Genomic DNA, 13,884 nt, shown 5'->3' with positions numbered 1-13,884 from the left:
TCAACCTTACAGAATTGGTGTGGGAAAAAAGCACTTCTTAAACCATGAAATACTCTAACTAAATTGTTGTCATTACTTTTATTTCATTCATTCAGTTTTTTTCTGGTTAAATTGATAAAAAAATATTCATATAGCACCATACTTTAAGATTGATAACATATAATCATTACATTGCTAAGCCTTATTCTTAAAAGTGTTCTTCTTCTCAACTTTGTTATCTTTTAGGTTAATGCCTTGCCTTACTTTGTTTTGATGCTACATTATAGACTGAATAAATAGATTGTAATGTCAAGAAATGATTCAATTAAACAGAGTAGGTGATAATAGGAACTTTCTTATAAGTTTGACTGTGGAGAGGTGCTATTAGCAGTAATCTTTTTGAGTCATGACTATGTAATAACATACTTTATAATTAATAACTTGTATTTTAGAGATTGCCTAGAGTTCTATTAGAAAGAATAATAAAGTCCTAGAAAGATAGGAACTCCAAGATTTAAGCTTGCTCATCACCTAAGTTCACTGACCTTCACTTTATCTTTAAAATGGAAATATTTGCACTACCTGCCATAGAGTTCTGAGGAAAGTACTTTGAAAACTTCTTACTCTATAAATGTGTTTATTATAAGTCATGATAATAAAATGTTTTAAAATAAGCGTTATAGTTAAAAGTTACCAAAAATTATCATATTACTTTTTGAACTTAAAAATACTCATTAAATTTAATTGGTCACCTGACTATCTAGCTTGATTTTTGAGTTCTAGTATTTTGTACAACAATCTTTTCAGACAGTTTTCATTTGTCGTTTTGGTCTTCAAAATTTTAATTCTTAAATTTTCTGTTCTTTCTGGTCTAATTTTTACTATAGAATTTTAGTTGATAGCATTGTACCTATTATTCTTCTGAATCCTACTTATCTGTTAGCCTCCACTTTCTTAAAAATAATGGACAACAGGAAGTAATGAATCCAAAAACCTAGCCTCTGAGTTGTTTGAAAAAATTCTTAACTGAATAAGTGAATGAATGAAAAGGTTATCTCCAAGTTCATTCTGAGTGTTAACATTGTTTCTGACTTCAGTTACCTGCAAGAGCCCATTTTTTAGATAATGCAAGATAATTTTTATTTGGTAAATTTGACCTCTGGTCTTCTCAATTCCAGATCCAGCATTGTGCCACCCAGTTCCCTTTCATTTCATTGTGATTCTTTCTCCATGTGAAATGCTAAATCAGATTTCAGAGGGGAAGAAAATAAACTTTTATACAAAATTACCTAATAAGGATAATGACCTTTTTAATATAGCTATGTTCGGCAAGCAGTTTTATTTCATTTCAGTTGTTCAAACAGACTTTACTAATGATTTAGAAAATTCCAAGAAATTGTGTTTTGAGTCACTTAATAAGAAAAGCATATAGAACCACAGAGACTGACGTATTATAGAAAGTGTTGATGCAGAGATTTTTTTTGTCCCTACAGCAATGTGTGATGTTTTCCTGTATTTTTAAAACCATTTTTCTTTGAATTTGTTTTTTTCCACAGAGGAGGAAGGAAGGGACCTGAGTTGTTTTGTAGCTTCTCTCATTCAAGTGATGCTAGATCCTTATTTTCGGACAATTACTGGATTTCAAAGTCTGATACAGAAAGAATGGGTCATGGCAGGATATCAATTCCTAGACAGATGTAACCACTTAAAAAGGTCTGAGAAAGAGGTATGAAGAAACTCTGAATGGACTGTCATTAAGTTTGGGGTATACAGTTGGTAGAATGTGTGTTATTATAAGATTGATAATACAGACTTTAACAAAAGTCCAAGCATGATCTTAAGAATATTTTGTAAATCCACAATGTGTTAAATATCTATTGGGTCCTGAGCACTCTTGTAGATGCTGGGGAAGACACAAAATACAGATGGGACAGTGGGAGGGGGAAGGAAAAAAGTTTGTGTTTATGTGTGTGTGTGTCCATGTACATCTGTCTGAAGATTTTGAACATGAGAGACTTTGTGAATAGTGGTATCTCAAAGGTCAAGAGGAAGAATGACTTTAGGGAGGAGGAAGATGAGTTGATTTTGAACACATTGAGTTTGAGAATGTGGGTGGATTATCCAATGGAAATTTCCCATGGACAACTGCTGATCTGGTTCTCAGATGAGAACTCAAGGCTTGAGATACAGAATTAAGACTTATCTATATAGTGGTAGTCATTGAAGTCCTAAAAGTGAATGTTATCATCAAGGGCAGAGTATAGAAGAAAGAACATCAAACACAGATCTTGAAAATCATTGATCTTAACATTTGAGAATAAACAGCATTTGTAGACCTCATCTGGGCCTTTTAAAAAAATAAAGTGGAGTGCTTTTGTAGGGGACAGAATTTAATACTTGAATTACAAAGTATTGTATTAATGTGAGTCATTATTATTAAATATTTTAGTTTTGTGCACATTAGATTAATTATAACTGAGAATTTAATACTGTTTGCTCCTTCAAGCTTAGGTTAATTGAGACAAATAAATAATCTTTCTGAGATGTAGTATTTTTGTCTCTGGTCTTTTCTCCCCTGAGATTATTCTCTGTTATCATTCTAAAGATAATAGATATGTTCATAAGTTTGAACAGCTGAGGTGTACTAATTTTCTGTTTTGTTTTGCTAGTCTCCCTTATTCTTGTTATTTCTGGACTCCATCTGGCAACTATTGGAACAGTATCCATCAGCCTTTGAATTTTCAGAAACTTACTTAACAGTGCTGTATGACAGTACACGGATCTCATTGTTTGGCACTTTTCTTTTCAATTGCCCTCATCAGCGAGTTAAACAAAGCACAGTAAGTATTGTGTCTTCATTTTTAATTTGCTACTATTTCATTTTTAATTCTGTTAAGAGATTATCTAAAAGTTGAAAGAAAATCTCAGGAACTTGTTTTTGTTTTTTTTAATAAATCATCAGTGTTTAAATCTAAATTTATGTAATTGGGTTTTAAGTTAAATTTTAGTTTCTGTTGTGTACTTAGTCATCAGCAAACATTTAAATATATAAAGAAAAACAATAGACGCTTGTATTAGAAACTAAATTTGTGTTTGTGTTTATGAACTATATATCCTAAATGTAATATAGTAGGAAAGCTATTATATTTATAGCCTTTAAGAATTTTTATCCTTTTATTACATTTTCATATTCTTGTTAGATTTTTTTAATTAGCATTTTTCAAATTTGGATTATCACTATTTTGCTACCTGTCTGTCAGATAGTTGGTGAACTGAATATTTTGTGAATTTCATCAAAGCAGGGGAAAAAAGGCAAAATCCTTTCTCTGAGAAAGCTTATTTTGGGGAGAGAATTTTTTATTAGTGTATGATTGCTAAGTTATCATCTAAGGATGTCAAATGCATAGTAAAATCATTTTAGATTAAGACAATGATAGAGAACATGTTTTTCTATAATGATCTATTGACCTTAGACTCAGCAACTAGTTAAACTATGAGTAAGAAGTAACATTCAGACTTTTAAAAGCAGTATTGAGGAAATAATAATAATAATAATAGACTATGCATGAACTACACATATAAAATAATATATCATGTTTTAGGACTAGGCCTTTTTTGAAATGTGCTGTGAGCCAGATCCAGCATTCTTTTAACATGGTCACTGAAGTTCTTGCCCTTTTCTCATAGGTAGGCAGCTTTTTTTTTTAAGGTTTTTGCAAGGCAAATGGGGTTAAGTGGCTTGCCCAAGGCCACACAGCTAGGTAATTATTAAGTGTCTGAGACCAGATTTGAACCCAGGTACTCCTGACTCCAAGGCCGGTGCTTTATCCACTGTGCCACCTAGCTGCTCCCAGGTAGGCAGCTCTTAATATTTTTATGCTACTGCTAGGTGGTGCAGTAGATAGAACCCTGGCCTTGGAGTCAGAAGGACAGGAGTTCGACTCTGACCTCAGACACTTGACTCTTACTAGCTGTGTGACCTTGGGCAAGTCACTTAAACCTGATTGTCTAACATCCTGAGCTATCTCCAGTTGTCCTGATTCATATCTGGGCCCGGATGACTGTGGAGGAAATAGTGAGGCTAGTCACTTAGCATAGTAGCCCCTCCCTCAAATCCAATTCACATGTTTATCATGGCATCACATCTCTGGTGTCATGGTCTTCTTCAAAAATGAAGGACAAACATTATGATGATGATGATGATGATGATGATGATGATGCTACAATAGATCTATCATTCTTACTCTCATTGGAATACATTTGTGCTTGCCCATCCTGAACAGTTCTTATCCAAGTCTTTCAGTCCATCTTGCATCAGGAATCATCCATCGAATTTGTATGGATCCAAGTGGGCCATGTGGGATATCTATTAGTTACTCCTTATTCTAATTTTATAATTGCTGATTTTTCTGATCATACGTTTCTCTGATGACTTTTTGTCTTTTGTCTTCTGTATAATTTCTTATTATGTGCCATATTAGCCTACTTATGATACAACATATTTCTCCATTGCCTTGAATGATCCTCAACTTTGGTTCTTTGTAGACTGAGGTATTCTATTACAGCTGTTCACTCTTACTAGGAGAATTATTTTTTTCCTAAGATGATAAGTCTGTATTTCAGGAGAATCTTGTCATTAAAAGCATTGTGGAGTTTTAAAAAACTAATTGCATTCACTCTCCCCCTGTATTATGGCTTCATTTCATTAGCCATTCATATTGTCAGTTAATATTGGGTACTGTTATCTTTCTTGTGGAGATAGACTTTTGAACTTTTGAGTACTCATGAACTTCATTTGAAATAAACTGCAGAGTTTTATACAGTCAGTATATACAGGAGCATCTTGGAGGATCTTATGATTTATAACAGGAATTCTTAACCTTTTTTGTGTGTCATGGACCCTTTTGCTTCTCTGATGAAGCCTTCCTGAGAATAATGCTTTTAAATTCACAAAAGTGTAATTATTTAAACACACACACACACACACACACACACACACACACACACACACACAGCCCGCCCACCTGTTCCCCCCCCCCAGATCCCCAGATTAAGAATCCTTGAAAGTATATTAAACTTTGAACCCCTTATGGAAAAAAAAAACATTCTGGGTAATAATTTTCTAAATAACTTTATACCCTCATTAGTCTACAAAAATGGGAGATGAGGTGGGAAAAGAAGGAAGCAGAAAAATATGAAAATAAAAAAACTTAACAAAGATGTATATTGAAAACTATCTTTACATGTAATTGAAAAAATAAAATAATATAATATTAAAAATATATACACCATATATCCTGCCTTTAACACAATACTTTTAAAAATTGGACATATGATTTCATTGATGTAAGGATTTTTATTACTAGGGGTCTCTTAGTAATGAAAATTCCCTACCAATGAAGATTAGTAATTTGTTTTGACAACATAACCTTAAGACTTACATAGGACTCTGAGAGGTTAAAGACTTGCCTAGAGTTATATAATCAATTTGTGTTTAAGAATTTAATTCTAAACTCTGAGGCCAGCTTCTACCTTTAAGGGAATATACTGTAATAGAATGAATTTAGAATTCTGAGATATAGTAAATAATAATTTTTTAAAACTTACCATTTTATATAAAATGATGCCTTTAAGGAGCTATTAATGAAGTTAGAGTTTTTTAGTTCAGACATCTAAAATGGACCTAGACCCAATCTTTTTGAGTCTAGTTTGCTTTTTAGTTTTTCATCTTCTCTCTTTTTGTTAGCTGTTACTTCTTACAATTGTCGCTGTGCCTGCTTTTAGGAAACTGTTCAGTCAAACAACAAGCATTTATTAAATATCTATGATGATCTAAGTACTGTGCTAGGCACTGGGATGCAGACACAAAAATGAAACAATTCCTACTCTAAAAGAGCTTCAGTTGGGTCAAGTACATGTACATATATAAATCTATAAAGAAAAATTTACAAGGTAATTTAGTAGAGAGAAAATTGGAAAAATTAGATTTTTATGAGATGGATGGAGTCAAGATGGAGATGTAAAGTGAGCCTTTTTTTTCCAAGCTCTCTCATCACACTCTTCTAAAGAACTTTTAAAAATTGTCAGATTGAATTTTGAATGGGAATACCAACAAAAAGTCACAGTGAGTCATTTTTCCAGGCCAAGGCACAGGAAGACAGGCCTGCAGATGCTGTGGTGGGTGCAGAGTGGATGGTCTTTGGCTCTGACAGTGGCAGCAACAGGACCAGGATCAAGATTGCCAGGACAGCAGCAGCTCCCAAGAATAGGGAGGGTAGAACACCTGGTAAAAGAAAGATTCCAAGGAGGCCCCCCTGCCTGCTATCGCTGGGTGCAGGATCAGAGACTCTCAGGCAACTTGTTCACCTCTCACCTAGTTCTGGATCACAGAAGGTCTCCAAGGTGGAGGAGAGCAGTTGTGGGTGCTTAGAGAGCAGGGGCCCCCAGAGCACTGGCCAGGACGGTGGGGGCCAGGAAAGCCTTGGCTCAAGTGCTGGAGCTGATGCCTGGTGGAAGAGGAATTTGATGAGGAGTGTGTGAGGCAAGTATATTCCAGAGCCTTAAAGAGAGACCAGTGATGGAGAGTTGTATGTGAGCAGCAAAGAGAAGGCTGATTGGCTGGACTGTGGAGTATGAGAAGAGGATTGATGTATGTGCTCTAATGCTATGTTATAGTGTAGGTCTAAGCACTGGGGAGATCTCTGTGGAATAATTGAGCTGAAAGGGGTTTGAGAGAGACCTTTATTCCCCTCCTCCCTTCATGAATGAGGAACCAGTCTCCCCGGCCTCCAAATGATTTACTTGGTTTGGCCCAGTGAGTGTCTGACTCTAGAAATAACTGCCTCTCACCTCACTGTTCATAGATAGTTCATAGTGACTGTTCATAGATCTTGTTTTGTTTACATCTTAAGGCAGCCAGGTAGTAGGGACCTGGCCTCACAACTCACCCCTGAGATACTAATGACAACACTGGCCTCCCAGGACTGTGCTGGAATCAGATGAGATAATAATGTTTGTAAAGTGGTTAGCACGGTGCCTGTCCAACAAGTGCCACAGATTTCTTCACCCTCCTCTTCCTCTGGATTCTTGATGTCTTGAGTGAAAGATAATTTGAGGGCTATAGCTAAAGATATCTTGGCTACCTTAGACAAATTTCCAGTTTTACCTGGTAATGCTCTTTTAGTTTAATTTGCCTTTGCTATTTTTTAAAGGGGAAAAAAATAACTTTTGGGAAACCCAAATTTCTTCGTATTGTAAACATTTCATTTTAGTGATGTATTCTAATTCCAATATTTGAGATTAAACAATTTTGGTTCTTTGCAATTCATAGGAATCCCGTGGCCACTGATTTCCTACTAATGATATAGGCAAAATAACTGTTTAATTACTTTTCCAGTAACAGCACAATTATAAATCCATAGATGATTTTAGACGTATTCCTTCTGTTCTGGGAATAGGTCAGGTGTCTTGAAGCATTTGTTGTTTAGGACAGATTGATACTTGAACTCTAGAAATAGGGCCTGTTATTGCAGCTTCAGTAAGAAAACTTCCCTTGACCAGTGCTGATAAACAGTTGTTCTACAGCTTGAAGGACATTGAGAGTTAAATGACCTGTCCAGTGTTACATAGCCATTTTGTGATAAGAGGCAAGACTAGGTCTTCCTGGCTTTAACAATATTGGGAATATACAGAGAGGGATATATCGCCCCAGTGCTTGAAGAGCCTCAAATTTTACAAGTTAATTTACATTCTATTCCACTGTTGCCTTTGACTACTTTTGGTTCTACATGGAAGGGATCAAGTGTTTTGAGGTACTAAAGTAACTTGTAGGCCCCTTTGTCTCCTCATTCCAGCAGTTTATTTAAATTTGTTAAACTTCACTAGGAAATGCTTTTAATAGTTTTCCGTTTTTCATCATCATTATGTATACATAAATCAAATTGGAGAAATCATGATTCCAGTGTCCTGATTGTCATTTTTCTAATTTGGTGTTGATTTTGATCTTTGCTTTAACAAATCTATAGTCAGATTGTACAGAAACAGCTGAGTCTGAAAATAACTTCCCCATCAGCCAGGTACATTACTGTCAAAATGTAATATTTAATTTTTTAGGGGGAGTTTTGCCATAAACATAATTTTTTCATCTTTCATACTTTATTTTTTAAAATCTATTTAATTATTGATTTTTTTTCCCAGGAATTTGCTATTAGCAAAAATATACAACTGGGTGATGAAAAGGGCTTAAAATTTCCTTCTGTTTGGGACTGGTCTCTTCAATTTACAGCAAAGGATCGCACTCTTTTTAACAATCCCTTGTACATTGGAAAGAGTACACCATGTGTACAAAATGGATCAGTGAAATCATTTAAGCGGACAAAGGTAATTATGAAAATATATTGAAAACAAAGCTCTTTTAACAATTGCTTCCATGGTTTGTTTACTTTTTAAAACTAAAAGTTACTGATATATAGCCTTGTGACTCTGTTTATACATTGTGAAAGGGAAGAGGAAGAGAAGAAGCTTTCATATAGCACCTAATGTGTGTCCAGGCCCTGGGTTGAGTTCTTTACAGACGTTTTCTGTAACAACTCCAGGAGCTAGGTGTTGCCATTATCTCCATTGTATAGTTGAGAAGACTGAGGCAAAGGGAGGCTAAGTGATTTGCCTGGGACAATGCAACTAGGAAGTGTTTGGGGTGGGATTTGAATTTGGGTCTTCCTGACTCCAGGGCCAGCACTTTGTCCACTGTGATATCTAGTGACCCTTAAAATGAAGGAAACAGATTATTATAGAGGGGAAGTAACTTGCCTGAGTATAAACAATTGGTGACTAAAATTCCAGGTTTCAAGCTCAGACCTATAATATATCCCCTTCTACTGTATTCTATAACCTTCTAAAACCTTAAAAAAAGTTTCTAAAAATATTTTCTACTGAAATTGCCTTAAGTTCTGATTGTTCTTTTTCAGTGTCTTTATATTTGTATGAAGTTTCATGAGTAATCTCATTTAAGGGTTTTTTCCTCCCTAACAAAAAGTCTTAGCTTCTCTTATTACTCATTGTTTTCTGTTATGTAGAAAGGAGAAACTTTTCAAAATGAAGGAAAAAAATCAAAATGTTTAAAGTTGTTTGAGGCTGAAATTTTCTCAAACTTATGTATGAATATTCAACTTACTTTAAAAACTTGTCTTTTAAATGATTATTTTTGTGAATTAGAAAAACAATGAACATATAAAATCTCTTCTCCATACAGAAAACTTATAGCTCTACATTGAGAGGAATGCCTCCTGCCTTTAGGAATGGAATCATCAGTGACCCGGATTTGCTCCCAAGGAGAAATTCACTTATCCTGAAACTGAAGACAGATCTTCAGCAAACTGACGGCCAGAGCACTGCCATGGAGCAGTATTTTAGAGACTGGTTCTCAAAACCTGTTGACCTCCATGGTGTAATTTTGCCCCGCCTCTCGGCAATACACATCAAACTGTGGAAACTCTGCTACTTCCGGTGGGTTCCAGAGGCCCAGATTAATAATGGAGGCTTCATTACAACATTTCACAAAGTATCCCTACTGGTTGATGAAATAGATACACTCAGCAGGAGTCTTCGACAATACAAGAGCACTCCCACACAAGCTAGCTCTTCAGAACTGGATCAGAGTAGGATGTACTTTAAAGCAAATGGTCTAAATGATACATCTGGGACTCCGGAGTTTCTTTCCTCTTCATTTCCGTTTTCACCCATAGGGAATCTTTGCAAAAGAAGCATTTTAGGAACACCATTAAGCAAATTTTTAAGTGGTGCCAAAATATGGTTGTCTACTGAGACACTAGCAAATGAGGACTAAAATATATTCTTTTCTGAACATTTGGGAGAAAATGAGAAATCTTTTTCCTCCAAGTTAACACTGCTAATTGTGGCATCCTAAGCTGTAATAATTTTATTTACGAGAATAATAGTTGAATTTTGCACAAATATTTAAAAGCAAACTGAATCATGCTTCAATCGCACAATTTTTTTTAAGTAGACAAACTTGATTTTTTTCTGAATTATACAGGTCTGGCCTATTTTCAGGTGATGTGCAAGCAAAATTTATACTACTACTATAGAGGATGAATATGATTATGCTAATCAGATTTTTTTTGTTTCATCTCTTTTCCAACCAAGTGAGGTTTCTCTGATTAATCACAATTCAAGCAAGCAAAAGCAAATGTAAAAAAAAAAATCCAAAATAACCATATATTGCCAAAAATATGTTGACAAGTATGGGAGCAAAACTTTGAAATTAGGCTTTAGTGTTTCTATATTTACATCCTTCTCTAGTTACATTATATCTAATTGGTTTCAACTAATGCTTTTATTATTAGTACACTGTGGCCATAATTTATTTTTTCAAAACATCTTGTTAAAATAAGGAATCTTTAGTACAGGGTTTTAAAATTTTTTTGAGCTTCCCTTTACTACATAGGAACTAACTTTAAAATGATATGCACTGTTAATCGTAAAATGTTTGCTGTAGATAATATAATTATAGCCTTAGAAGTGCCTTTAATTGAAATGAACTTTAACATATATACTACACAGTGAAATGTAACTTAATTTTTAAATAGGATGTGAAAATACTAATGTGTATTATAAACATCATTTTCATATTCAGATTCATAAAACAAAAAGCCATTATTTGGACCTTTAAATGACATAGAGCATTAAGCACCAATTTATAGAATGTCCTTGAAAGTGTCATTTACAATGAGCCTTTATTTAGAAAGATTTTGGGAGAAAGATTTAATTTCAACATTAGTAAGTCATTACAGATTGAAGCATTTCTTTTGTTCTTTCATGCTAAATGCCCATTTTTATATTGGGGGAAAAAATTCAGTATATACTGTGAAGATTCAAATTTTATTTTTTTCCCTCTCAAAGTAAAATCTGCTATCTAAGGAAAAGGAAGTATTCATTGTATGTGTCACTGCCATTTTGATAATTTAACTTTTAATACATTTTTCCTTCAAAGTTGAGGAAAATTGTTTTAAAAATTCAGTTTACCTAGTAAGATAATGGGTCTGAATAATCAACAAAGGATAAACAAACTGTGGTGTCCAAAGGACTGGAGAAGACACCAGATCTCTTAAATGTTACTGCTAACTTTAAGCAGGGTAAAGCTTTTTCCTATCCATACCTCTTTTTGTCAGAAACAATGAGAGAAAAGGATCAAAAATGAAAGAGGATTATGGAAATAGGGATACAGAAGTGCACTTCACATTTGTGGATATTTTGTCCCAGTCCCCTAATTAAACTATTGTAATATGCACATATTCATTGCAATAGCATTAATAATCCAGCCTTTCTAGTAGTGGCTTAAACCTTGGCCAAAGACATATTCAAGTTAAAGCTTTGGGTTCAAGAGCTCCAAACTATGATCCTAGTTTTAGGGGTGGGGTTTCCCCCTTCACTTCCTTCTCTTCCCCCATTCCCTTTTTAAACTGTTCTATTCTTAAAAGGTAGCCAGATTGTTTACAGTTTCTCTAACTGCCAATTCATTTGGAATCTTTAAAAATTTGACTAAGTAAAATAACTAGTCAGTATATTTCACTTTGAAAAAGTGACTACTGCCCAGGAACAATAAATTTTTGTACTTTTTAAAGGTTTTTCTAAGATTGTGTTATTCCTGTGTATTTAATGAGTAGCTGTTTTGATGAATAATTTGCCTTTTTTTTACAAAGTTGTTTGAATGGTTATTGCTTCTCAGACTAAAAGAAGCAGAGTTGCTTTTATAACTTGTCTTAAGGATTTTGTCTTGTTTATAAAGTCAAGGTCTTGCTAGCCTGTTGGATGTAAAAATAAGGGTTACTTGTAGTTTATATTGTAACTTTTTTTGTTATAAAAAATTTTGTAATTTCTTATTGATGGAAAAATCAATTCTCAGTCCTTTAAAGTGCTGTAGATTTCCTTTCCATTCATTTCAAGGTGTTTCTTCCCTTTTTGTGAAGCTGCTTTAACATTAATATTATTATTATAGACTTAGGAATTCAAGCATTGGATTTAACTCATTCTACATTATCTACCCATACAATTCATCTCTTTTAATGTTTAAAAAATTACAAATTTTTAAATTAGGTACTACTAATACTGATTTACAAAAATAGAAAAATCTTTATATGAGCTTATTTTTATATCATTTTCTAGTGAAAATCTACATTAGTTGTTATGGTCTTTTATAATGATAACTTTTGTGCCATATTATTGTATACACAAAATGAACAACTGCTTAAAATTTAAATCCTGGCAATTAAAAGTGGATGAAACAAAGCTGCACTTAGTTACTGCTCACAAGAAATGATGTGGTTGCAATTACAGTATGTATACTGTACCAAAGAAATGTATAATAATGTAGAATCCCATATTAACATTCTGATAAGCCTCCTTATTTTTGCAGTAATTGTGCCATTGTACTTTCAGTGATGTTACTTAAACCTATACAGTGCCTGGCCATTCTCAGATGGAAAATTATATTAAAACCAAAAATGCTTCTAACCTTTTATTTAAGTAAAAGATGATTTGTACTAATTAATAGGTGAGAATTGTTCCACAAATCTTTTGGTTACCATAACTGCTTATTGTAGTAAACTCAGTTTTGTAAAAATTGACATTAAGTGAAATCTGAAACCCTTGTGCCTAACAATGACTATTACTTGAGTTAAGTAGAATTTGGCAGGAATATTAGAAATCTTGTCTATAAGAGGTGATGAATGTGAAGGAGATCTTGATTGTTTAATAAAGTTTTTATCTTTCTTCAATGAGTGACTGTTGCATTCATCAATGTAGAGTCATCCATCACTTTGTCACATGCATAGAATCCAGTTGATGGAAAGACCTAGTTTTACTTGTCTACTTTACATAAACAATCTCAGATGTTTTCTTCTTATAAAATGATAAAATTTACATTTATAGCATTAACTCCTACTATATTTGTGATAACCTCAAGTCTGCATGCCTATGTTATGACCAAGTCAAAATCTGGTTCTTAAATATTTTTGAATACCTGATTTATTCAGGGACCTTATATAAATGAGGCACTTGAAGACCAGAGAACTTTAATGACTTACTTAAGTTCATCTAGGTAATTTTAGTAGGAGAGCTGGAACTACTACAGCTTTGTGGGATGTAGTTTTTGCCCCATACTAAGTTTTTTAAAAACTCAAATCTTAAATATCTAGCAGTATTATTTTAATTCTTAAAAATTAATTTATTATGGAAACATTGATATTAGTTAATTACAAAAAACAAACTTGCCCTTAGAGGAGAAAATACTATCAGCTGCTTTTAGAAGACTAGTTTACATTTGAAAATTAGATCATTGTACATATCACTGGGTATTCTATGGATTTTTCTAAAAGTAAACAGTAGTACTTCTAGCTAGCTCTAAGGATAATAGCTGATATGTTTATAGTCCTTTTAGCATTTACAGTGTTCTTAACAACAATTATTTCATTTGGTTTGCATATACCTGAGTGAGATAGAAACTTCAGATTTTATTATCCTTGCATTTTTCCTTTGGACTCAAGGGTTTTTAAGGCCAAAGAATGAATCACTTAAATCCTACTGGCTAAGAACCACTCACTACTCACTGCACTTAACTAGGCCATCCTTGGAAGGCAAGCAGTCTACCCCAGGACTACATATATATATATATATGCCTTTCTGAGATCCATTAGCGTAGTGTCTTGAGAATCCAGGGCCACCCCCATATCATAAGGAGGCATCCAAATAAGAATTATTACCTGTTTAGGCTAAGCTGGAGTTGAGTTCCTCCTAACTACATCATCCAATATTAATTATTCATGAATTATTTTTTCATTTTCATGTCAAAGCAACAGGCCTTCAGGGCCACTAGTAGATCCTAAGCAT

General features: G+C 33.8%; 1 protein-coding gene across 1 annotated transcript in view; it reads left to right on the top strand.

Moving 5' to 3' along the window:
* Positions 1 to 12,773, top strand: part of MTMR10 (myotubularin related protein 10) — a 64,140-nt gene extending 51,367 nt beyond the window's left edge. Inside the window, exons 13-16 of the mRNA XM_074234265.1 lie at positions 1,536 to 1,705; positions 2,649 to 2,819; positions 8,176 to 8,358; positions 9,230 to 12,773. Of these exons, the coding sequence (XP_074090366.1) occupies positions 1,536 to 1,705; positions 2,649 to 2,819; positions 8,176 to 8,358; positions 9,230 to 9,823 (1,118 nt within the window). The 3' untranslated portion in view covers positions 9,824 to 12,773. The remainder of the gene's footprint in view (positions 1 to 1,535; positions 1,706 to 2,648; positions 2,820 to 8,175; positions 8,359 to 9,229) is intronic.
* The last annotated feature ends 1,111 nt before the right edge of the window (positions 12,774 to 13,884 follow it).

This window comes from Macrotis lagotis, chromosome 4, assembly GCF_037893015.1.
Source record: "Macrotis lagotis isolate mMagLag1 chromosome 4, bilby.v1.9.chrom.fasta, whole genome shotgun sequence".
Taxonomy (NCBI): Eukaryota; Metazoa; Chordata; class Mammalia; order Peramelemorphia; family Peramelidae; genus Macrotis; species Macrotis lagotis.
This window is presented reverse-complemented; position numbering and strand designations above follow the sequence as displayed.